At 47.0% G+C, this 26,532-nt stretch overlaps 1 protein-coding gene across 21 annotated transcripts in view; it reads left to right on the top strand.

Moving 5' to 3' along the window:
• The window catches only part of ARHGEF9 (Cdc42 guanine nucleotide exchange factor 9), a 171,567-nt gene extending 151,705 nt beyond the window's left edge, over positions 1 to 19,862 (top strand). For 16 of the 21 annotated variants that reach the window (XM_072042805.1, XM_072042807.1, XM_072042798.1 and 13 more), the window contains 5 exons: positions 3,991 to 4,234; positions 4,943 to 5,011; positions 6,878 to 6,964; positions 15,902 to 16,061; positions 16,422 to 19,862. In XM_072042805.1, the coding sequence (XP_071898906.1) occupies positions 3,991 to 4,234; positions 4,943 to 5,011; positions 6,878 to 6,964; positions 15,902 to 16,061; positions 16,422 to 16,722 (861 nt within the window). In that variant the 3' untranslated portion in view covers positions 16,723 to 19,862. Of the gene's footprint in view, positions 1 to 3,990; positions 4,235 to 4,942; positions 5,012 to 6,877; positions 6,965 to 15,901; positions 16,151 to 16,421 lie in introns of those variants that run through there. The other 5 variants (XM_005022627.6, XM_072042806.1, XM_038184069.2 and 2 more) reach the window with 5 other exon arrangements.
• The last annotated feature ends 6,670 nt before the right edge of the window (positions 19,863 to 26,532 follow it).

Below are 26,532 nucleotides of genomic sequence, written 5' to 3'. Positions count from 1 at the left end.
CATCAAATACATTTTTTTTGGCTTCATCTTTTCCTTGTGAATTCTTGGTACATATTATGTGAACAGACTGCAGAGCATTTTATTCAGAAGAGCTTAATTAACCTCTCAGCTAGAGAAAGAAAAAGAAATCACAGAAGCTGTAGGGTAAAAAAAGATCATATTCAGACAAATAAGTGCAAATGACCTAAATGCATCAATTTTCTTAAGAGCCATGCAATGCAATCTGGATGCAGTCTGCAGAGACTGCAGGTTTATGTCACTGCTCCTCGTGTTTGCTGTCCCAGCCCGCGCCCTGGGGCTTCTCTCAGACTGCCCCTGACGTCCGTAATAATCCTACCTGCTCTCATCCCTTTTTGTCTCCATCTGTCGCCTTTCTCTTAGACATCATCCAAACGTAGAGCTGGGATGGACCCCAGGAGATTAGCTATTCCCTTGCAGGATTAAGTATACTCAGATCTTCTCTGATGGATGTTTGTCTAACCTTATTTCTGAAAATCTCCAGGGAGTGCTGTCCCAAGGCTTCCCTATTTTGTCTGTTCTCCTGCATATCAGCTCTTACAGCTAGAAAGATTTTTTTCCAAGTATCTAATCCCCTTCTCCCTTGCGGTAAATTAAGCCAAGCCACAATCAAAATGGAGAATAATTGATCACCAGCCTTCTTCGAAGAAGCTTTCTCATTTTGGAATACCAATAGCTTGTTCCTTTTGATTTATGTCCTTTCTAGATTAAGCAGCTCCATCTTTCTTGGCCTTTCCCCACCGATCAGGTTTTCAGAGCCTTTTTTTCCCCACATTTTCTTGCACTTAATGAAACATTTTTATTTATTTATTTATTTATTTTTGTATGACTTCCAAAACTGGACAGTTTAACCAGCTGGTCTTCATGCTGGTTAAACTACAGCTAGATAATACTGTACTAACATAGCCAGCACATAGACAAACCTAAATCCTAGAGTTTAATAATTTCTTCCAGACTCTCTCCTGTGGTGTCCCTGGGATAATCAGGAGTGATAGCAGCACACTGTCCCTGCTGCAGGGGACCTGATCTAGCTGCAGTTATCCATCTGCTGTATGGACTGAACTTTCTCAAACACCTGTGCATACAAACCATGCGCTAATACGTGGAAAATGAAAGGGTCCCTTGAAAACTTGGGTACCGGTGCTGGAGTTCATGGCCGATGGGTGGGGAATGGTCCTTCCATGATGGAAGCAAGGAAGAAATGCACCGCTGGCACAGGGCAATGGTCCTCACTCAGGTAACATCCCTCATGGGCCAGCTCTGAGCTCTTCTGATTTCCTGGGCACCTTTGAAGGGTTTCACCTGCCTCTGTTGTGGAGCCTTTCTCTCCTCTGGTCCTCGCCTCCAGGGCCCTTTCTCCAGCAGCAGATTCCTGCCAAGCTGGAGGCTGGGTGCTCTGGGGAGGGTGACGGGAAAGAGGCTGATGCTTTTCTTCTTGGTTTGTTACCGAAAAGTCTCTTCTCAGAATGAAAGTGAAAGAGGCAGGCGGGAGCTCTGCGCTTGCTGCCATTCCCAGCTTCCCCGATGTGCTTATTTAATGCCAAAGGACAAAAACACGCCGCTTCTTCTCTGCGTGGTTTTTGCAAACAGTCCAGATAGCTGAGCTTGGTCGTCCTGCTGCTGCATTTTCACCAAGGATAATATTCCGTGGGGCCATCTCACTTCCAAAAGCGCTTGTAGGATTCCATTATCTCCTCATTGCTCCTTCAGTAACTCCTAGGCAACACCGTTATCTTCACACCCAACACGCAGCAATACCTGCAAAACCCAGGAGCTTCTGAGCTGCAGGAGCCCCTTCCACGGCTGTTCCAGCTGCAGCCGTGGAAGGGAAATAAATGCATGGAGCAGCTCAGCTGAACGTGCCCACACCAGAGGCGTTGTCCTCTGGAAGCCTAACAACAGCGTAAGGCTGTTAAAACATTCACGTAGCATTAGGTATTAAAAATAGCTCATAATGTTTTCTAACCCAAAATTGAAGAGATAAGAGGGAAAGCAAGGCGTCTAGTATGGGCAAGGAAAAAGCTAACGCACAGAGTGTTGTATTTTCAGTACCAGGTGAGGAGGATTGTGATTGTTTATTTTTTATAATACCTTTTATGAACAAATTTCTATATAACCATGAATATTGTGCAGAAAAGTATGTTGGATCCCACTTCACCTGTCTCACAAGGACAGACTGCTTTGTTCTAGAAGTTTTCAACAGCAGCAAGTTTTCTTCTTCTTGTCTGGGAAGAAGAATATTTGTTGTATAACTGCTTTAAGGAGTAAATCTATTTCCTGTGAGTTTTGTTACCAATTTTTTGAGAATGTGGTAAAGATGAATGATATTTCGAAGAACTAGTCCAAGGCTAAAATTTAAACCCACTTCACAGTATTGACTTAATTGAACAAGTTTAGTGTGATGCCTAACACCTCTTATCAGCGGGGGGGGGGGACAAATTTTCAAATGTAGAAAAGTTTTTCCTATTCATAGTCAGCCTGAAGTATCCTTTTCTTATGTTTTGGACAGCATCACTGCTCAAAGCCTATGTACTAGAGGAAGATATTTATACAACATCTTGGTTAATGGATTTATACAATACATTAGTTAATGGATGCTTTTTCCCCCATAGAGCATTTTAGAGGAGAGATCCAAATTTTAGAGAGTACAAGCTTCTGCCCAGTTCATGATAGTTAATGCTGTCTGTAAGATCCATGAGCAAGTTTGCTGAAAAACTATAATGTATAATTTAATTTTCAAGATAAATGATTTGTTTAAAATAATGCCTACTGCTTAACTTAAAACAAACAAACAAACAAACAAAAAAGCAACAACAACAACAAAAACACCTCGCTACTAAATGTTGAATAAGTAAATGTTGTACATCGATTTTCTTTCCTTTTAAATGAATTGTTTGGCATTGCGTTTATCTTAGAGCACTCTCAAAAATCAGAATGTAGTTAATTTAATACACCCAAATATTATATTTTGAGAGTGGATAGAGGAAGACAACCTTAACTGCATGTTTCTAAATTTGCCTTTTCACATATGCATGCCTTGTAACTTGAACCACTCTTCGTTGGGCCGCGGTCGCCGAAACACAGCGCTGCTGCACGGTGTGCTGCTGGCACGAGAGCAGGTTGCACTGGGCAGGTCAAACAGCCCAAGGAACGGCGGGTGTTCTTACCTGAGTTCTGAAATATTAATAATGAAGATTAATTTTCTTTACACGTCCTGGCATGGAGAATTGAGCAGTCGCTGATAAGCAAAGGGGTTGAATGATCGATCTAGAAAGCAGGTGAAGATGAGCAGGTCTGGTTGTAAAGGCTATAAACGTCAAGGAGGGAATAAGCAGAAAATGAAGCTGGTTAAAACCAGGGCATAATGGGTTAGAGAGAATTTTAAGGGTTCTTTGAATTGAGAACTGGGGGTGGGTTTCTCACCGATGAATTGTGCAAGAATAGATCAGTTCCAGGCAAACGGCAGAAATGGCAGAGACCCTGCCACTAAAATTGGGTCTGGACAAGAGAGAGCTGCACTACTGGACCTGCACTGCCAAGCATGCACAAGCTGATTTCTCAAGTTTTATCCTTCCACACAGCCCCTTTTGCAGCACAGTAATCCCATCAGGCCACCGGCCTGTGTTTTCTGTTCTCCTGTCATATGGAGCAGGAGTAACACCCTAAGCTCAGTAAGAAGACACTAAACACATGGGAAATGATGGAAGAGTATTGCCTACTAAAAGGCATTTTCTCATTCCTACAAGCAAAATTTTGCAGCATAAGGATTTGTATTATTTTGCTGTGTTTTGTCTATGATGTCCCCTATTCATTCTGTCAGCAACAAATATATTCACAGCAGACAAAATTGAAGACTCTGACCGTGTTTCACCATTGCTTCTTTCTTTTCTTCAACCCTCCCATGAATTCCCTGCTGAGTCGAGGCTCTCTAAGTACCTTACAATCGGCCCATCTCTCCTTTTCTCTCTGCAGGACCTGATACGGAGAGATATTCTGTATTACAAAGGTCGCATAGACATGGATAAATACGAAGTGGTGGATATAGAAGACGGACGAGATGATGACTTCAATGTGAGCATGAAGAATGCCTTCAAACTTCATAACAAGGAGACTGAGGAAATGCACTTATTCTTTGCCAAGAAACTGGAGGAGAAGTTGCGATGGCTCAGAGCTTTCAGAGAAGAAAGGAAGATGGTTAAAGAAGATGAAAAGATAGGTGAGGAATATGAAATGGATCTGAAAGGAGATTGTTGGTAATGCTTAATTTAGACCCAAGTGTTGGAGAAGCCCACCTTTTTTTTTTAATTGTAGCATTACAGTTCAAATGTCCTTGGTTGCTCTCATTGCCATGAAATAGGTCTCTTTCCAGTTCAGTTACTGGTATTTTGGGCCCTCAATGAGCAAATTCTGCCCATAGCTTCAAGCCTGGACCTCCGTGGGTATTGTACAAGAAAGAACTCTTCGGCCACCTGACCTCAGAGTCTCCTGGCTGCCTCATTTCTGCTCGAGTTAAGCACATCTTGTGCAGGGCAGGATGGCGGCAAAGTCCATGACTTATCAGCCGTGCCCTTCCCTCAGCATCAGCCCATAAATTGACTGTAACCAGCGTCGGTTCAGGCTCAGTTTGTGTTGCTCAGCTGTAAAGCACTGGGCATATTGATGATACTGTATAAATAATAATGGGTCTGATCTTACTTTTCATACAGACCCTGCACAAGTGAGATTATAAGGAGGCCTGGCCTTTCAAGGAAGATTTGCTTTTCGTTGAAATACCTTACGGTACACACAGCTCACTGGGTGATGCTTTGCCACCTAGGGAGTTCTGTGTTTGCTAAACAGTGCAGAAAATTTCCCCCCTCCCCAAGAGAAAAGGAGGCTTTGTAAGCAATCTTCTGAATTGTATTTGCCGTGTTCCCTTTTTCAGGCTTTGAAATTTCTGAAAATCAAAAGCGGCAAGCGGCAATGACAGTAAAGAAAGTCAGTAAGCAAAAAGGTAACCGGCAACATGCACTGTGCCTGGTGATGTGAGGGTGGAGCGGGCTGGGCTGAATCCTGCTGGGCTAGGATCCAGTGTCCCCCTTGAATTTCCCTCTCCCCTTTCTCTTTTTTTATAAAATACCGTTTGTGCTTTGTTTCCTTTCTTAATGTACCTGTGGGCCAAATTAATCTCTGGTCTAATGCGGTTGAAGCCAGTGGAATTCTGCTAGAGATGAATTTGATCTCGTGTCTCCAGTCCCATGTCCAGAAGCTGTCCCTGGGGGCAGAAATCTTTCTCAGTTGTTTATCTCAGGCTGAAATGGGAGTGAATGCGGAGATGTGCAGGTGTTTTGCTAATTCCCAAAGTCTCCCATTAGAAAAGAAAGAAAGAAGGCTAAAATATTGGGCATGGTAAGGGATCTGCCCCTTTCCTGCTTTTGGAAGGGGGATGCTCATGGTTCTTGGGGCTGCCTGTAACTTTTAAAGGACAGCACAGAAGCATCAGCTTTAGGAAGTAATGCATCTTAGTGAAGATGTTACGTATCTCCGATGTCAGGCTCACCTCCCCACCCAGGCCAACTAATAAATGCCATGCTAGATGTTAAAGGGAGTCTCAGCTGCCCAGACGGCCATAGTTAATTATCTCTGGCAATAACTCCTGCAGCTATAGGTTTTGAAATAGTCAATGTGGAGGGGAAGTCAGAGAGGTAATTTTTCACGTTTTCCAAAGCTTTACAGAGTCATAGACATATTGATCAGTTACCAAAGTACCTCAGCACAACTAGGCCTATAACAGGGTTTTTAAGAGAACTCGTTTCTTGGCTGTAGTCAGTCCCAGGTAGATTCTTCCCCATTCTCTACGGGCATTGGGTTGTTTTGTTTTTTTTGCAGAAGTTGAAGGAGCTCTTTGCTTTCTGCCTCACGTGTTTGTTGTCTACTGGCTTTGCTGGTACAGCAGTGGTTCGCTAGGCCAGCTGTAAACACCATGGTTTGCTGTGTCTCTCCATTGTCATTAGTCTTCTCCTCTCTACTAACTTCCTTTGTTGTCTGCTGAGATGTTCTCTAAAAACTCTCCTGGCCAGATTTTCTAAGCTCAAAATACGCAAAAACGGGGACAGGTATGTGACACGGTGTACGTGTAGGTCTGGCAGTAGCGGATGCTATCACGAGCTCGGTTTTGCAGATCCTCCCCCAGCCACGGAAGCAATCACAGAAATTATGGTGACTGGATAATCTGACTTGCATGATGGCCGTGGCAAAACCAGTTTTAATTATTATTTGCTGTTCAATTAAATTATTAATTAATTATTAATTAATAATTTTACTCTTTAGTCATTAAGTGACACGGTTCAAAGGTGCCTGAGCATGCCTACCAGTACTCCTAATTAAATCCCCGTCCTTGCATCCTGACAAACATAATGAGCGTAACTGCACTGTACTCATTTCTTATTCAGCAATTGCTCTCGTTTCCTCTCTTTCTCTCTCTTTCTCTCAGAGATGAAAAAGGGGAGGGGGGGTTATCAGCGTAGGCTTTTCTGATAAAATTAATTAGCTCATAAAACACCAGTCAGCATTTCTTTTATGCAGAACGAGCATATGCTATGACACTGGGAGTTCTTTTTATGAGATGAAGTCCTCAAGATGGATAGAAATTCAGTCAGGCCCCTAGCATCAAGTTAAGCAAAGTCTGGTTCTTTTACTTAAGATACGAAATCTCAAATAACAACAAATAAGGCCATTAAATTAGTGGCTCTGTTTCTTTTGTCCTACGTCACGGTAGTCATAGCCCTGCCTTAGATTAATTAGATTACGTAGCTGCACTGAATGTTTTGCTGAAAACTCTTGGGTTTCTTACCCTGGTTTGCCTTGTGCTTTTACCCAGGATCCAAGGAGAAGCACAAGACAGACAGAGCAGAGAGCTCGCGGAATTGCTCAGAAGAGAAAGATAGGAGGAGGACATCCCAGAGAGGTGGCTTATAGTGACTGATGTTTTGAATCTTTCCATGTGCATTTAACATCAATTGCCAACAACTTTTTTCTTTTTTTTTTTTTTTTTTTTTTGCCAAAGACCCTGGAAGGTGCTTGGGCTGTGTTGCTGTGGCCGACGTGCTGCTCTCGGGGCTGGCAGCAGGCAGACCGGTGTGCGCACACGGGGCAGTTGTGGGCAGCGGGACTGCCTTTGTCCCCCCCACCCAGCCTCCCACAGCAGGACAGAAGCATCGGAAGGGGTGTTAAGTTGTTTCTGGAGCATCAGTTATACCTGGAAAGCAGTGAAACTGGTTAGGAATAGGGAAATTTCCACTGCATTCAGCTGAAGTATTTATTCAGGTAAAGTTAAAGGCACTGAGATCTTCGCCGGACAGATCTCAGTGGCTGCTGCAGGGCTCGACAGCTCAGCAGCACGACCTGAGTGGTGAGAGCTCTGCTCCCATGTCAGCGGATGCCTATTACTTGTTTCTAGATTATCTCAGTCATTCCCTCCACCTCTTAAATGGGAACCCATGGTAATTTCCCTGTCACAGAATACTTAAGGAAGAGAGAAAAGCCGTGAAGGAGGTGAAATGGAAAATGCGATCAACTTTGTTAGAAGTGAAGCAGAAAAACATTTTTCAAATAGTATAAACTGCAGCTCATTTCATGCCCTGTTGTACCACACCTCCCAGAGGTATTACTCTGGAGCCAGCTGCGTGCATTTTAAGGGGAAGCATTTAAAGTACCACTCGCTGCAGCACACGAGGGCGAGACAGTGAGAGCACCCAAGAGCAGGAGAAGGAACCTTGAAACTTTTTGAACTAATGGAAACTTCTTGCAGGTGATTAAGTAAGAGCACAGCTCCGTGTTTTGAGATTTTCAGTCCCCAAATGAGGGTTGTCTGTGGGGCTCAAGTCAGACCATTTGGATGCAACCACCCCTTAATTCTCATGCCCAAACAGAAATGCATACACAAGCCTCCTTCCAAATTGATTTAATTATGTGCAAGGTCAGATTTCAGCAATATACTACGATTTGCACTACTTATTAGATTGGACAAAACATAATAATATTAGGCCAGGTGCCTTAAGACAGCATTAAACCAATTTTCTGCCTTTTTTAAGTCCATTAGATGTAAGGTAAATGGGTAGGGTTGGTTGTGTACCTTACCGACAGATAGGGAGAGGGACTGTTAGGTTTTTTTTTGTTTTCTTTTTGCATTGATTGTTCAAGGTTTTGTCTCTCAGGTACAGCCCTTCAGTGTCTTTCAGTGTCAGCGTGGTAACTGGAAATAGAATTCAGCGTGGTGGCTCCTAGAAATAGTAAAATAATAGAGTATTTGATGTGGCTTGATTTAAAAAAACAAAAACAAACCATCAGCACCACCAACAAAACCCCACCCTTTTTAAACCACGGTCGATCGAGTCTGCAATTCTGCAGATAAGGCCGGGTACCACTGAGGACCTTTGCTGCCTGCGGTGGCAAGTCAGACATTAAGATAGCATCAAATTGCACTTCCAAAATTGCATTTGTGATTGACTACAGCAGTGGAAACAAGGCTGAAGTCCCCATGAAAATGGATCACGTGTAGGACTCTGGTCTGTTCTTAATACCGACACAGGATTATCCAGGGTACTTTTTTCCACTTCTGAGTGTCTGGAAACAGAAGGCTCCTTCACTGCCTCTGTCCATCAGGGACGTCCCTTCTGGTGGCCACTTTTGATCTTCCCTCCTGTGATGAGCGTTTGCAGCGTTCAGAAACATTCAGTTCCTGGATTCCCCAGCTTTGTCCACACCTGGCCCCATAGCACACAGGCTGTCTCCTTCCCCCAGGCACAAAAGGGATATGAGCTCACGATCCTGGAAGCTGTCAGCCAGGGTTGTCAGGGTGATCAGCAGTTCCACTGCCCAGTGAAGAGAGCCCATCTTCAAAGCTCTGTTTCCCATTAATATTCCCATTTTGGAAAATTAAATGTCTGCTCAAATTTAAAGAAGTGGCCTTAGAGCTAGGTGAGAGGGTTTTCCGGCCCCAGGAGAGCTCTGCAGCCCCATGCTCTGAGCCAGCTCCTTGCCTTTCTCTCTGTCCCATGTATTCACCCCTGCACTGTGCCACAGCTTCACCAGAGTGGGGGCCCCCAGCCCAGACAAGTCTTCAGCCTGGTGGTCTGGGACTAGTGGAAGGAGGAAAACATACATCACCCTTTGCCTTCAGCTGAGGATGCTGTCATTAAATCTGTCCGTAAATACCCAGCTATGCAAACCCCAGCAGGGGTTAAATCATCAGCCAGCATGAGCTGCTGTGGCCTGCAGTAAAACTCCCTCTGAGTCACTGAATTTTCCTGCTAACTTCTTCCTTTCTGATCACTTGAGCTCACGGCTAACTAGCTCATAAAACCCTGACCCGAACACCCAACAGCTTTGTTTAACATCTCAAACTTGTACGCTTTAAGCTCTCCCCCAGCAAGTCTGCACAGCAGAACAAGGCAACTGCGCATTAGTGTACTTGTGCTGGCTTCATCCACCTGGCAAGGACAGGGCTTACCAGGTAACCGAGTCTGCAGGCACCTCCTGATGTTTTTCTGAATGTTTGAACCTCGTTTCTTGCATCTTTGTTGCTAACGAGCTTGGCCCTGGCTGTTTTCCATCCTCCTCACACCTGGGGAGACATAGCCTGGGGGGCTGAAAGAGCCTGAGCAACACATAGACCAAGCAGCTAGAAACAGAGGGGCATTGGCATTTTCACATATTCAGGGCCATTTCCTTTTTTCACAAAGCTTCCCACTGCACAGGTGAAAGAATGGAGCTAATCATGTTCTTGGTGGCATTTCCCCACAGACTGAGACATCACAGAGCTTACCCCACTGCCCATAACAGAGACCCCTCCCCAAGCCTCCCAAACACCAGCGTTAGGTGGTGCCCCCCTGCAGCTTGCCCCAGCCCCCGGGGTGCTGCGGGTCCACAGGCAGTGCTCTCTGATCACCACCATCGAGACAATCGGCAGTTCCATCCGAGATCTGGTCCAGCACCAAGCTAAGCAAAATCAAGAATAAACTCTTGGCTGGGAGACCTCTGAGGATGGTGTCGGTGACTCAGCAGTGGGCACACGCTTTGAGCAGATCCTCCAGGGGAGTTGTTGGTGAGATGTGAAACAGCCCGCCCGGGTTTTCCATCAATGCCGAGCCCTCATTTGAAGAGTCAAGGTGTTGACATCAATGTCAGGTTGAGATTCCAACTGCAGCGAGGCTGTCAGCCCAGCACTGTTGTACTTTCGGCTCAGTGAGGTGTGTCAGGCAAGGGACAGTCTTGCTTGGTTCATTTTGTAACCCCAACGAGGCTGCAGCGATTTCAGGGCAGCGCTGGACGAAGTGATCTCTGCCCATCAATGGCACAAGCACCGTGCTCGTTGCTGTCAGTGTAGAGAATGCTGGAGGAGAGGGAGACTACATGAATACAATTAGTTTTCACCTGGCTTTGATTGATAAAGCTCTTGTATCATTTATTCCACCTTGCCTCACTTAGCTTTTGCTCATCACATGAGGAATCGTTATCTTACCATCTAGTCTGATGGCATTAGGTTGCGGTAACAGGCTTGGTAAGTAGATTCAGGAAGGTGAGGTTAGCTTGGTGTTTGCAGACAGTGCACTTGGCTGTGGAATAGCCCGGCCACAAGATCACTGTTTTCCTCTGTTGCACTTTTCAAGGCTGCCAGGTCCCCCCGAGCATCAGTGAGCCCTTTTCTTCTCCTCCAAACAGAGAAGTTAGGCTTAGAAAGGGGAGCTCAGGCATCTTCTCCTCACAGGTACCATTCCTGGCAGTATCTACCTCTGCCAGACCATTGATAAAAATCCCCTGCTGCGTGAAGAGCCATGGCTAATGCACCACTTAGGTTCCTCTTGAGTGAGCGTGACAAAATTTGAGGTGGAGAGCTGAGCATGGAAGTGAAGACCAGTGAAGTCCGTGGCTGCTAAGTGCTCTTGGTGTAAAAGCTGTCTGCAATCAGCAGATCTAATACCAGGCACAGAGGAGTTTGCTGACTCTGAATATAACAGCAACGGAATGAGCAGTGGTGAAGTGCTTTGAGATCCTCTGTTGAAATGTGCTGAAGAAGGGCAAAGGGCTGTACCCAGTCAGCCATGGCTGTTTCTGGTTTCTTTAAACCAAATTTGTCTCTGCTGCAGCAGTAATTAACCATACATCAATTAGTGTTCTTGAGGTATGTTCCCTGCAACCCATATTGTGTGGGTTAAAATACCTACAAGGAAACGAAATTTGTAAGATTTTTTGAACACGGCTCCTGAAGCTGCTGTTGAGGACACGGAAGGCCCCTTAGTGCAGCACTGCCTCCTTTCCAGCAGCCTCCCCTCAGCCACCACAGAAGGAGGTGCCGGCGTTTTGTTGTCTCCCACTCAACGAGCGGGAGCAACGAGCAGCACGCTACCTGGATGGATAGGCAGAAGAAAAGCCACTGAAATAGCTCCTGATCAAAATACGAGATAAAATCTTAAAGGGTGAGGATGGAATAAGCATCTTGTAAGGCAAGTTTCCATGGTTATAGAGGCAAATTGGAGTGCATTCCGTGTCTGCTTTGTATTAACTCTCACGAGGTGCAGTGTTAGCGGAGCCGCCCCGCTCGCTGTATGCGGGGCTGTCTGCACGTGTCCATGTGGATGTCCTGGGAGTTGGCAGCGAGCTCCTGGGTCTGCAGGTGCTACTGGAGTCCCGGTGTGATCACAAATAGAGGAGGCACTTTGAAAAAAAAGAAGGAAAAAATAAGGAGATCGTGTTTTGTCTTTTAATTGTTTTCTTCTGAGCTGCGAAAGCCAAAAGCTTCCAAGTGACGTGTCCTAGCACTAAAAAAAGGCACAATTTCAACTGACAGCACAGCATCTCTCTTTACCAGTTTTGTCTAGCCAAATCATAAACCCTGGAGTTTTCTTTTTGCTTATTCCGAACAGATTTCCACGGCCCCCACCCTGCCAAATGATCTTGCTGTGCAGCTGCAGCCTTTATATTCTGCTACTGTGCAGAATTATGCATGAACCAGCAGAAGGAGCTCCAAGTCTGGTCATTGGTGTAGAGCTGTTTTCTTACGCCTCGGGAAGGCAGTGCAGCAGCTGTGGCTGGAAATCATTACTGATCTATCGATTCTTTCCCTTTGCGCTTTGAATTCTGTTCGCCGAGCAGCCCAAAATTGCATTGGAAAAGAGCTTTGCTCATTTCTTTCTGTTGAATTGCAGTGGAGTGATGGCTTTGCATATAAAAAAATCCCCCAAGAGACAATTTTGCACAACAGCCCCGAGTTCTGATGAGAGAACAAACCGCTTCACAGCAGAATAGAAAAATAGCAACCTGTCATACTTTTCCCCGGAATTGCTCCTTCTTGGGTTCTGAAGATGTTCAGATGAGGTGAATTTCCCTCCTCCTGCACATAATTCCTGTGTTGCACCTTGTCAGGAACATCGGCATGTCAAAACCAAAGCCATTCTCGGGGCACCTCCAGCTTTTGGAACATGCCGTATCACAGGTTCACAAGAAAATGTATTCTTAGGGAATAATCAGCCTGCCTTGCCAGAGCACAAATGTTTTTATTTGCATGCCCTCAAACACCCAGTAATTATGCATGCCATGGAGACGCACAGTTGTGATCGGTCAGGCCATGGACGCCATTTGATAAATATGATAAATATGCAAACCTTTGGCTGTTTATTCAAGGAGAACCAACCGGGAGCTTTTGAAGTTCATCCAACTTAGATGCTAATACTAAAACCCTACATCCTCGGGCAGGGTCACACACAACAAAATTTTGAAGACTCTGGGTCTGAGCTTCTTTACTGCGGGAAGTGGCAGCGTGTGTGTTTGCATGGGCATGTTCCAGGCGGGGATAGCTGTGTTCCAGGAGTTTGGACCAAAAAGGCTTCTCTTGGGAAAGAACTGACTGGGGTTTGCTAGTGATCTGGCCAGGGGAGTCTGCCTTTTTCTTGTTTGGAGAAGACAGCCTATGGAGTACATTCTTTGCAGTGTAACTCCATCAATGTCAGTGGACTTCAGCCAGCCTGTCCTTTCTCTACTTCTCCAGCCTCCCAAGTGCATAACATTTTGCTGATCCAGGAGATTTCACAGCATTTCTGTGTCGTGATTAAAAACCATTAGGTCACCCTCCACAAGTTGGTTTAAAGACAGCAGAGAGCTCAGCACGGCTCAGCATGGCAGGCCAGATGCTATTCTGCAACCACAGGATGCAAAAGACATTGGGCCATGTCATTAAAGCAGCGTGGTTTTAAGGTCTTCCAAAGCTAGAAACAACTGCTGGCTGTCCCGGAGCAGCAGCCTTAGATTCACAGCCCTTTTGTGTTGTAGAGCATTGGGTAGTAACCCTGGTGGCACCAGGACTATCTCCCTTTGAAGCAGTCCTTTGGGATCCAACCCGCCTACCAGACAGAAGATGCATTTCCCAGCTCCAGCCATGTAAGGGACCTGCACTAGATCCTAACCTAGACACGGAGCCTAAAATTCCTGGGAGAAGCGGCCAAGGCACTGATGGCTGCAGTTCTCCAGGGGGATGTCTGCACTCTTGCATGGGTTCGGGGCTGGAGTTCGGTCTCCAGAGCAGACCCTGCAGTTGGTTTCACTGCACACTCATTGAATCGCCCTCCAGCCAGGCAGCGTGGAGCAGGACAGTGGTAGAAGGGATGGAAGTGGTGTGACAGGTGTGAGCTCAGGCCCATGCTCTGCCCTTACAGGATGTCATTGGCTTAAGTCACAGCGTGGCAAAGGCGAATGGACTGCTGAGCCCCGCCAGCTAGGGGTACCCGTGGTGTCTCGGGTCTCCTAGCACTGACCCTGGCTGGGTTTGACCCCAGGACAGCAGGGCTCTGGGCTTGGGCTCCTCTCTGCACACTTTCTCTGGGAGAGAGGAGCTTGGGAAAGGCAGAGTAGAAAGCTTGTTGATGAGTACCTAATCCAGCATAGATAGAAATGCAGAACATCACCAGATTGCTCTTTTCAACTGTTTGAAATACTAACTGTGATGAATTGGTTAAAGGTTCGTGAGTAATGAATCATGGAGCAATTTTTGTCCACCATGAGGAACAGCCTTGGTTACTCCCTGCAGTGGACAGAAAGCTGCATGATTGGATTGTATTTGATGTAAAGAAGGAGGAATTGATTAGCCATCACTGAGATGCTATCTCCATTTGGTCTGAACCTTCTGATGTCTTTAAGAATCCATGATGGGTAAATCCTGTAGCAAGAGAAGATGAATTTTCTCACCTAAAGAGCCTTAGCTTCGTATTTAAAAAAAAAAACACAGAGGTTTTGGATTACACTGTGGCACCATATAGAAATGGTCAGACGAGCTCCATGAGTGCACTTTGTGAGGCTTTTTCCTTTGTCTGTAAGTACCCGACTGTGTGCAGCCTTCCTGTGCCCGGGCCAGCCGGCGCTGGTCCCCCAGAGCATGTGTTTGTGTGTGGCTAGGAACTGAATGCAGTCACATTTCTTTTACACACCTTGCTGTGGTACCTGGGTGCTAATCACCGTATTTTGCCTTCTCTAGCACCTTCCCATCTGAGGATCTCAAAGTGTTTTACAAACATTAATTAATTTAGCTTCACCACCCTCGTGTGAGGTAGGTGGGTCATGCCATCCCGCTTTCCAGACGAGGACACTGAGCTACTCGGGTAGAGTCACCTCGCTCCTGCGGTTAAGACCAGGGGAGGCAGCGGCCTCGCGATGGCCCCGTGCGACGCTTGCCACCCGTCTCGCGGCCGGGGCTGTCATCCTGCAGAAGGACGAGCAGTTCTGCATGCAGCAGAGGGGATCCAGAGCTGGCCAGAGCTTACAGCACCCCACTTCGGAGCCCTGCTCCTTCCCATCCCTTTCGGAAGTTGCGGTTTCCAGCTGGTCGCAGTATCCTGAGGGTTATCCCTCCTCAGTGGCGTGGCGGGGAGGCGATGCAGAAGTAGCTGTGACTTTTCCCTGCAGGCTGCACTACGGTGGCACCACGCCTCCCTCTGTTCCGCCTCCATTCACCCCGCGCTGCGATCTGTGCGTCATCCTTTACCGAGTGGCTGTGTAGGTCCCAGCTTGCTGGAGCGCCCCTCTGTCTTGAGAACCCTGTGAGAGCAGTGTCCCCTCACCCCTTCCCCGCACAGGCGTTGTGACACTGAGGTGGGCACCACGCACCCAGCCACCGACAGACCCTGGCGGTGTAGCCTTGCCAGTCCATCCACTGCTGCCCATTTGGATTGAGCAGAAGCAAGCCTTTACTGCATTGCATATAGCCATTTTGGGCTGAAACACGCCCGATAAATTTAAAACCCTATGGAAAAGTCTGAACAGCTTTCCAAACCAACAAGTTGTCCTTCATCTAGTGACGCAGGTCCCTGTGGCAGCGCTCCCCCCGAGCCACCTGCGCTGCTCCCTTCTGGCGCGGGAGCTGGTGCCGAGCGGTCCTTGGGGTGGCGCTGCTCGGGGCTGGTCACTGGGGCACCTTTGCCGGGGCAAAACCCATTGTAAATGTAGCTGGGAGGGTGAAAAACGAGCTCGGAAACATCAAGTGTGAAATGGGAGAGCGGGACCGGCGCTATGGCTGTCTGCTGACGTCTGCCCAGGCTGGCGCCGCCTGCGGCACAGCCATCGCGCTGCGTCGCGCTAGGGCATGCGGGACTTTTCCATCAGGGCAGGCAAAACTCTGCCAATGCAAAAGTAATGGCTCAGCTCCAAATCTTCAACGCGCGGTCCAGCGCAGGGAGCCTCTGAGCTGAGTTAGGCAGCGGCTGCGTTTCTCCGTAGACTCGCCGTCTGTAGCATGTCTCCCTTTGTTTGGGACCCTGGTTATAAAGCGATAAGAAGCGAGAGCATGACGAAGAAAGACTATTGACCCGATTGCACTCTGACTGATCTGTTTCTTTTTCCCCCCCAATCATCAATGCAGGTGTGAGCTGCTCCAAGTCGGTTCCTCCAGCCTACCCACCACCCCAGGATCCATTAAATCAGGGACAATACATGGTGACAGATGGCATATCCCAGGCCCAGGTCTTCGAGTTCACCGAACCCAGACGCAGCCAGGCACCATTCTGGCAAAACTTCAGCAGGTTAACACCATTCAAAAAATAATACCTAGAAAGATGGTGAATTTTAACTTAAACCAGTTTAAAATTAAAAATAAAATGAAGTAAAATTATATTTATAGATGGACCTTTTTTCGGAGAAGCACTGTTGCAACTAAATATATACATATATATATATATACATACATATTTAAAAATAATATATATACATATATGTATATATACAGAAGGACCAAAAACTTTTTTGTTGTTTTTGGGAAGCAATCTGCTACTAGATACTAGGAAGCACCAATGATTTCTAATCATGTGACCTATTTTATTTTATTTTATTCCATTGGTCGGACATTGTGTTTTTTTTTCTTTTCTTCTTCATCTTCATTCAAGTTGTCATTGGCATCCCAGAATGCTTTCCTGCTTGTGTGAATTCGTCATCGAAGTTTCTCATGGACTACATTGGTGTATGTTGTTTGATTTTTATTTATGGGGGGTTTGTTTGTTTTTTGGATCGCTGGGAGATCGCTCCCTCCCTCTCCGTCCCTTCCTTGGCTGTCCCCGGAGTCACCATTTCAACGAAGAGCATCGACCCTCCCCGTCCCTGTCCTGCATCCTCTGGTCTGACTCGTGCCTGTCTGGATGTGCTCCCTTGTGCACCATGCTCTGCTGCGCAGTATTTCTCTGGCTTTAACTCTTTTTGTTGTGTGCAGGTGAAAACGAGCAGAAGGGGTAGCAGCTATTTAGGAAGTGAGAGATGGGTTTTCCTCAGTTAATTTCTTGCACTTTTTAAAGCACTATCTTTTTCTCAATTCAGTGTGATTTGTTCACACTCGGCGTAAGACTGAGAAAAGAATTCTGGGGGCTTTTCTTTCTTTTGCATTTTATTTATTTTTTTGTTTTCTGTGGGGCTATCTTTGATTTTGATTTGTTTTCTTTTTAAGCTGAGACACAACTCTCTGAAAAGCCCACTCCTATCTTTGTTTTCCATGCAAAGATAAAAGCTTAAAAACTGACGGCTTCATGCCCTCCATTCCAGCTAGAGGAAAATTGGCTATTAGGCTCCAACAAATGGCCAGTTTTCTTTCTTCAGGAACTAAGGTCCCATCCTGGTGGCCACACTCACGCCTGCACAGTACTGCATTAACAAACCACTAATTGCTATTTACAGGAGCAATGATCCCAAAAGAGAGGGCCATGCCTGCACTACTCTTGCGTTTAAGAACGCCGGCTCCACTTGGGCACTGACCTCCCAGGCAAAACATGAGCTGTGTTCATGAGTAGTGACCCGTCAGCAGCAGGATCATTGCCCAAGTAATTGGAAGTATTTACCTGATATTTAATGCATCCAAGCTGCAGAGCAGTTGAGAACTGCCTTTCAGGAAAGATGTGGATGTGACCTGAGAAGTTTAGCCCTGTGATCATGGGTATGACCTAATCTAAATCCCCGCTCAGTTAAATCTGAACTGCAGCGATGGTCAGCAGGGGTGCATCAGGGTCAGTGGGCTCTGGAGTGATTAGCTGAATTCTCCAGGTCTCTTTCTCTCTCTTTTTCTCACTCTGGAGATTCATAGCTGTACTTTCAAAGACATTTCCTACAATTTCAGCCTTAACTACATTTGTATGCAAGCGCAAAAACTTATGTTTGAGCTTGTAAAACAAATCATTGTGCACTAGGATGATTTTTTTTTCCCTATGACAACTGAGATTGTTTAACCAGGTTCAGAAGATGAACTTCAAAAACGTTGCAGAGCTATTCTGCAAGCTCCTTTGAAAACGGGGGATGAAATAATAGATCATGGTATTTATCATTTTCTTTTGAATTTGGTACACCATATAAACACCTCAGGCCAGTAGTGTGGATAAACATTTTTTTTTTCTTCACACAAGAACTACAAGAAAATGGCAAAAGCAGAGAGTGCGATTTCAGTATTTCTGTGGAGCCTGTTTTCTTTCAGGGCATGTTACAAGGCAGCGAATGTATTTTTTATTTAAGTACAAAAATAATCTCAGCACCTTTTAGTAACCTAGAAACTCTCACTGAACAACACCAGATTAGCATTTTGGAGCAGAAGAGTGGCCCCTCTGTGATAGGCAACAGCGAAACACTGGGAACCCCAAACAGGAGGCAGTGCAATTTTCTATCGGAAGTAATTCCTATGCTCTTTTGTACCTTTGCATTTTTATGCTCAGATTTTCATATTGAAAATGTAGCAATTATTATTTTGTTTGTTTAACGGAATGGGTATTTAGAGAAGTGAATGAGACTGATTTGCAGAAGTTAACTGAAATGTTTTACTGTTTCTGTATGGCTGGAGAGAGATGCAGAGAGAGAGAGAAAGAGAGAGATTATAATCTGTTGTCAACATGATGGAAATTTCACTTATTCCTTTGCCTTTTAATTGCTTAGGGAAAAAAAGTAACAAGCACATTAGTTAAGCCTGTTCATTTACTGTTTTGTGCCTCAGAGAGTGAGAATGAGACATCCATAATTTTTATGAGAAGATGCTTCCTAAATATTCAGCACTAGGAAAAAAGAAACACCACCGCCACACCATTATTTGCATCATAAATCAAGACTCGCTTGATCTGACAAGGCCACTTGTTGGACTCACAGCTTCTTTCTTAAGTGGAAAGCCAAACCAAGCTAGCGCTGCTAGCGCTTGCCGAAGCCAGGTGGCAGGCAAAGCAGATGCAGGCGTTGTTCCAGAGGGAAGAGGGGCTTGGCTCTCAGGCATGGCACTCAAGAAAGCTCTTCCCCTCCATAAATTGCCAAGGTGCTGCAAGAGATGGAGCATTATCACAAAGAAGAACCAGCACTGGGTCCCACTTTTACTACCTACTGTGGCTTTCCCACTAGGGAGCAGGGTTGGGCTGCCTCGTGTGTCTGAAAGTGCTGGAAGCAGCGTAGACGCTGTCAGATTGGGGTGATTTTGACTGAGCATCTGATACAGACTTTCATTTCAATGCCAGACAGGAGGAACCCACTTTCCATTCCATATGCAGAAACAAGAGAGTTGTAACAAACTTACATGTTTACGGTATTTCTCTGGCTGAAACTATATATATATATATAAAATAAAAATACCCTCTTCCCTAGGTAAATGACATGCATTACCCCTTGACCTAGACACTAGAACAGAGGATCTAAATTCAAGACTTTCGCCTCCCCACCCTCTCCAAAAAGATCAAACAAGAATCAACCTAGGTGCATCTAACAGTTGTAAATAGAAAATAATACATAGAGAAATATATTTGAAATTTGTTTCAGTTTCTGGATGGTCACCGGCCGTCCATTGCAATGTTATTGATAGTACACTGTGGTGCTTTGGGTTTCTGGTTTTGTTCTCTTTATGCTCTGTCATCTTTTCATTGCAGCTACATTTCAGGGAACATGTATATTTAGTAGCTATTGTAAGTTCTGCATGGCATCACCAAGCTTATTTTTCCTTGAGAAGAAAAGAAGAGTCTGTAGGAGTTTAAAGGCACTATGATGACAGGGACTTGTAGCAGAGAATTAAAAAAAAAAAAAAAAAAGGGTTTTAAAATTCTAGTTTGAAGCCAAATACTGATATTTTAGTGCTTTTGGGGTTTTAACAGTAAGAGAAAAAAAAAAGAAAAAAAAAAAGAAAAAAAAAAAGGATTTTGGTAACCCAGCTGATCCGCACTTGCCAGTTTTATTATTTTGTTTATATTGGACTGTTTGACCCTGTCAAACAAGTGTCAAAGTTGTGTGTATAAAACAAACAAAAAAAAGTGTTTAAAAAAGTGTTGTAAAGACACTGAGCCTTATGAAAATATTTATGGAATTAAATAAAAAGAAGTGAAAAGGCATCTGAAGGCATTTTAAATCATTTTCCTCAGAGCGGTCTCACTCTTCTCCCAAAGGCTGAGCACGAATTGCTTGGGGGGGCTCCAGCTTGTCAGCAAAGCAGACACCAAGACGTTCACACCTAACCAAAAATAGGCTTGTTCTGGAAATAACCCCCCCTTCCCCTTGCTTTGTGTCCTCCTCTGAACGGAGGGAAAGGATTAACGAGGAGCAGGAGGTCCAGCACAGACACAGAAATGCCTTGCAAGTGCTGGCAGGGGGTTCTCCAAACAGAGCTTGGATCAAGTCTTCTGTGAAACATGGTTTTAAAATGCTTTCTGTTACCGAGCTTCGCACGGCTCTAACCCAAAGAACAGCCCGATTCTTCAGACAGACATCGCGAATGCGCTGTGAGCATCGGGAGAAATGCTTCAGAGCACCTGCAAGTAGAGCAGGGGGGTTCCCAGGGGAGGGAGCCCCGGCCCTGCGCTGCCCTGCTGCAGGAGGCCAAGCCCCAGGAGACGAGCAGGTCCCTGCCCTGGGTTCCCCTGGGCCTGGAGGCAGAGAGCACCCGCAGGGAGAAGGAGCCTGGGGCCGCAGCCTGGAAAGGCAGAGGGCTCTCTCCAGAACCCCGCTGGCACGTCACAGGTAAGGCAGCTGCATGCTGCAGCCCTAGGGAGCACAAAACTGCAGTCATAACCCTGAAAAGTGGGGTAACCCCACCACGGCACCCAGACCTGGTAGAGGCTGGGACCGATGCCCTGTGGAGAAGCCCAGGCACACGCACAAGGGGCCTGCACACAACTGCAGCCACGAGCGGCCCTGCCCGGAGTGGCACTGTGCTGCTTGCCCACCTAGCCTGCAGGTGCCTGTGCGGGTGTGTGCCAGCACACGGACTGACCGTGTCTTCAGCCCATGTGCATGAGGAAATCGGGCAGACAAGGGAATGAAAAAAAACAAAAACAAAAACCAAAAACGTGAAAAAGCCAAGCAGCCCTGCTCTGGGAGAGAGAGGGAGAGAGAGAGGATAGGAGGCAAGGCTGTGAGCACAAAGGTTTCAGGGGGTCCAGATCGTGAGCATGTTCAGAGGCAGGGGCACCCTGACCTCAAACATCACAGCTTCACATTTGCCTCCTGCTTCAGCAATAGCCCAGACCAAACCCAAGCTTTTTTTCTCTCGCTTACATTTTTGCTTGCAATGATGATGCCGTGGGTGCTGTGCTGGCGCTCACCTGTCTGAGTGATTCTGCTTCTCTGGCAGGACAGCGCTGCAGTCACACGCGTGGCTGGGCACAGCACTGCTTCCAGAGCATGCTGCTGGGGAGAGCAGACCTAAAATATACAGAAACCTCCCTTTGAAGCACAGCTCTCCTACCCACACTGCCGTCCTTACGGTATGTTTTTAGATAACAAGCCCAAAATGTTGTTTGCCAGAATTTTGCACTCCCCTCTGAGCTTGCACATGCGCCATGAGGAGGGCGAGGCGGTGGGGTCAGGGAGCACGTACGCACTGCCCAGGATGTGCAATGTGCCAAGGAAGCAATGGGGAAGAAACCCATCGTGCATGCTGGGAGCGAGAGCACCACCAAAGCTTACTGAGAAGCAACAAAGCAGCTCCGTGCCCCCGGCCTCCTGTCCTGGTGGTGGCTGGGGAGAGGAGCTCCCCGTGGCTGGGAGTGTGCTGCAGCCCACAGCTGTTAGCCAGCACGTACTGAACTCAGTGACCCCGTTCATTTGGTTTAGCCTTTCCCAGCCACCGAGCATTCTGCCTGCTGCTACAAACTTTGGTTGCATAAAACAAAAAAGCAGAGACCCAGTTTAAAGTTCACTTGTCTGGAGGGGTGCAAGGTTTGTTAGGCTGTATTTCGAGGTGACATCCCAAGCAGATCATCTGCGGTGGTGGTGGGGGCACAGCAGGTCCTTGATTCAGAAATGCACTTACATGCCTGCGGTCACCGTTTTGCACCAAAGCTTTTATTACGTCCATGTCAAAGTACAGAATGCAACCCTCAGAATGACGGTGATCAGTAGGGAAATGACCAAAAATATACATATATTAATGTCCCTGATTGATTCCCAGTTCTGGAGGTGTATCGTGCTGTTCCACGTACCTGCACAGTTTGCAAGCTGTGTGGTCGGTGTCACGTCGGCGTGCAAAATGCCGCGTAGCTGTCGGCCTCCATGGGCAGCACCAGGCCCCAGCTCCGCGTGGGAACTGCAATATAAGCAGTAGAGCATTTAGGCTGATGTGTTTGTGACGTGACAGGCTCGTTGTATGAATGACTCTGAACGTCAAAGCCATCTCTGCTTTATCCGTGTGTGCATCCCCATGGTATTACAGCTGAGCTTTTCCTTTTTACAGAACCAGCCTTTCAATCTGATGGATGGTGCTGTGATTACAGATCCCAATCTAGCCCAAACAGACAATTCTCATGGTTTTCTGTAGCTAAGAAGCAGCACCAGGTTTTGCACTAAGTACAGGAGCGGGTCAGCAGCCTCCAAAGTGCATAACGCACCATCTGGGCTGGGTTATTAAAGAATGACCTGGAATTGCATGTTGCTGTGGGTGCAGGGGAATAGCTGGCATTTCTGAGAGCATTTCTAAGCACTGTCTGCTGAGGGCTTTGCAGCGCTGCACTAAGGAAGGACTAGCTGTTTAGCTCCCCCAAACTGCAGGTACAAATGGGAAAACTGTTTATTTGTGAAAATCTCCTACCTTTGCTATGGGAAAGAGACACCTGGTTATTTCTTAAATGCTTTTAATATTCACAACCTTTTTTTTCCAGCTCTCTCAAGGCAAACACGCATCCTGGTGAAGATGTGCAGCTTCTTGTTTCAGAGCCACAGCAGTGTGTTACCTCTTGTGGATTTGACGGGGTCTCTTTGGTCAGCATTTTCCGCAGGCAGGGCCACGCAGCAGCGATGGCTCAAAAACGTTCCCCTGTTCCAGGAGCCCTTGAGGGCCCATTTCCAAACACTGATCCCCTCCAGCTCTCTGCTGTCAGCACAGCAGGCAAGGCCAGGCTAGTCACAGGCACATTGTCTGAGGGACACCGAGCACTTTTCCTCTTCCTTCAGGGCTGGTTATAACAGCAACAGGAAAAAAAAAAAAAGGAAAAAAAAAAAAAAAAAGCAAGACGGGAACACTGCGTTTTTTAAATTTTTCATTAAGGAGATGCACAGAAAAGTTGATCCCTTGCAGGAACAGTTGCCTCATAAAGAAAACATCAGTGCCTGAAGAAGCACTCTGGTCGGGGGCATCTTGTCACGTCCCGGTCACTGCCAGCAACCTCGCTTGCTCCTGCTCGCCAGCAGGAAGAGGAGCTTGTAATTGGCTTTAGAGCAGCGACGGGGGCTGTACACACACACACAGCTTCACACTCGTGCTCTTTCTTGCCCCATTGCTCTCATAGCTGAGAGCCGTAACAGGCAGCGCGCGGCCGCCTGGCTTTTATACCCATTGCACAGATGGAGGGGAAAGGGCATAACGTTTTACTAGCTGTTTCAGAATAAACTACAGGACTAATTGGCTTATAGATAACGAGAATTCAGGCACCAAGAGGCTCTGTGGTGTCTTGTTGGCTGAGGCTGGTTTCAACCAGAAAGTCCGTGGAAGAACACCTCGGGAGCTAACCTCGGAAGAGAACTTTTGATTCTCTTCTCAGCTGGAGAAGCAGTAAGAGGACACATCGTCACATTTGCTTCTCCTTTTAATCTCACTTTTACAAAAGCTGTGAAGCTTTTATTCATGAAGCAAATGCTCTGTGCGTATGTATGTGTAGATTTGAGCCTTTGCAGGTTCACGTGAAAGCAGAAAGGAGGTGGGCTTGTGCCCACAGCACAGTTTGCCCCAGGTGGCGATGCCAAACAAGTAACAACAATACCTAACGCCAGCAGAGCCTGGGCTCCTCACACTCACACAACCACCATCCGCAGGATCCTTTGAATCAGGGGGATTTTCCCTAGAACTGTGTAACTGAGGTTTAAAAGAAAAAAAGTCTCATTCATGACTGGTTTCTGAACTGGTACAAACTGGAACAGCCCCTGTGACCTACCACAGGTGTCACAGAAAGCAGTGTTTGATCCAAGGGCTCAGTGACTGGGCTGATCCAGACTGGAAATGCTTGGAGACAGCCTAGCTCAGCCACTTCAGACTACCTGTTCCTAGCCAAAGCAGCGATTTTTAATGCGGGTTTTATGGAGGCTGGGTTGATGCTGTAACACGTTCACTGCAAAACATTGCAGAAGTGAGAAGAGAGCTGCAGGTCTGAACAAATAACTCATTCACAGAAGGGGAAGTCGCTGCTGTCATTGTCTCAGAAAGTCCTTTGTCACTGGCTATTTCTTCATCCCAGGAGAGAGCTGTCCTTTCTGGATGAATGGTCTGAGCACAGCTTTGCTGAGCTGCAGTGCCCCAGCTGTTTTAATTTCAGCTCAGTGCTGGCAGACCTGAGCATTTCATAGATTTTCCCCCATCAGTCACTCCTGTGCAGACCAAGCTGGGGGCTTTTTGGAGTCAAAGATTTTAGCACATCTTGAAGTGGAATTGCTTTCCACATATTTTTGCTATCACGCTAGCTCTTTCTTTTCTGTGTGGAAGCAGGATGGGGGCACCATTTGCTGCATCTTAACCCCCAGCAGCCAGACTGATGCTTTTACTGTGCCAAAAACAAAGAGCCTCATGGCACAGCCTGGTCCCCATGCAGGTCCCAGCTGAGGTGAAGGTGTGCACTTCTACACAATGTCACAGACTCAAATCCAGCCAAGGACCAGACAGACAAATTGCTCTAACAGTGCAATTGCAAACATTTCTGTCACTTGTTGCCTTACCTGACCTAAACCACATTTGTATTTTGCAATTTATATTTTGGTTTGGCTGGAGCCCAGCTTGGTTGTGGTGGTGTCCATGGCCAGCTGCAGAGAGCCCCTGCGCTCCCAGGGGATGCCCAGCAGACACAAAGCCTCTGGCAACCACCAAGGGCCCTACTGCGACAGGCAAAAGCATTGGTGCTGTGTGCGCACAGGAGGGGGACAGAAAAGGGGGGGGGGATCGTTCTCATTTGGTCACAGGGAGCCATGATCACCTGCCTTGGCAGAGCCTTTAACCTACAGGCTGTTTTCTGAGGGGAGATGCGACCAATGCATCGATTCCCTCTAAGTTTCACTCCCCCACAGATACAGGGCGGCAAGAGAGGAGTCCCTGGCCCGCCCTGCTGCTGCGGTGGTTTCACGCTATACAAAGGAAATCCAGAGCATTGGGACCAGGAAAGGAAAATAGGAGCAAACACAATAAATACCCGTAGCTGGTGGCACGAGCTGAGACGGGAGATGCGGTCTCTGGCCCAGCTCCCAGGACGGATTGTGCCTGCTCTCTAAGGACTGCGAGGGGATGGGCTCCCTGCAAAGCCCCCACGTTTGGTCCCGCTGAATTGCTGCTTGGAGGCACCGCTGCTCGCCAGGGACAGTAGAGGTGACACAGCAGGGGCTGTGACACATAAGGTACGTATCCTGCCAGCGGCACCTGCCCCAGCCTGTGGTACTTGCAGCCTGCTCATCAGGTGTGGGCAGGATCATTGGGGGGGGGGGGGGGGGGGGGACACAAATGGAAATGGATGGAGAAAACCAAGCATTTTTTATAACTGCAGAGAAGGGGCTGGCTGATAGCGTGTGGCCTGCCCACTGCAGGCAGTGCCGGCTGTGCCTGCTGCCAGCCGGCTGGGGAGGCGAGCACGCAGCCAAATTGCTCAAGGATGCGTCATGCTGTTGTTATCCGTGTCGCTAGTGCAGTTGCCCTGGCTTTATTCTTACTGTCTGGATGTACCATTAAAGAAGTTTGATCCTGTTGCCTGATTACAGATGAGTGGTTTCAGCCTCACACATAATGTAGTGGAGCCCCCGCGTAGCACTAATGACACCTTTGGACAGGGAGAAGTTGTTTGTCATGTGCAGATACACCATGGTTTATTTAATGACAGAGTGGGAGGTAACAACGCTTACCTGGCTCAGGGAAACACACAACAGGGCTGTTGGGGTTGGTTGGGTTTTTCCCATCCACTTCTTAGACCTTGAGCGTGCTGCCCCCCTGATCTACGACGCTGTGCAACTCCTAGCGGGAGGGATGGCGTTCTTCTTGTCACCTGGGGGTGGAAAAAAAGCAGAGCACAAATTCCAGAGGCAGCACCCACCAAAGCTCATGCTCACCATTAAAGTGATCCCCAGACACACCCGTCTGAAGCATGATGAGAAGCAGGGTCAAGAGCTAACGGGGATATTTTGGGTAGGGAATAACTGAAAAACAGCAAGGGGTAACAGCCCTGGAGGACAGCAATGTGGAGACTGCCCTCGGGCTGTAATTCTTTTGCCTTTCCATGAAGAGGCATGTTACTAATACCCAGCCATGTAGACAGTTAAAGGCCATACATATCTGGCAACAGACACAAACAAAAAGGTTTTGCTGGAAGAGAAAGGCTGATAGAAATTGCTGTAGGAGCGCCAGTTTGAATTCCACTGTCCTGGTTAGAAATCCCCGTGCTACTCCAACACTAGGGGATGAGAAATCCAAAGAGGGCAATAGAAAAAGGATGTCGCCTTCAATGACAGGCATCACTTGTACCTGCACACAAGCACGACCTGTTCACAACAGTAGGATCTGCTTGCTCAGACCTGCTAACATGTACAGCCACTGCCAGGTGT

The sequence above is a fragment of the Anas platyrhynchos genome, chromosome 10 (genome assembly GCF_047663525.1).
Source record: "Anas platyrhynchos isolate ZD024472 breed Pekin duck chromosome 10, IASCAAS_PekinDuck_T2T, whole genome shotgun sequence".
NCBI lineage: Eukaryota > Metazoa > Chordata > Aves > Anseriformes > Anatidae > Anas > Anas platyrhynchos.
This window is presented reverse-complemented; position numbering and strand designations above follow the sequence as displayed.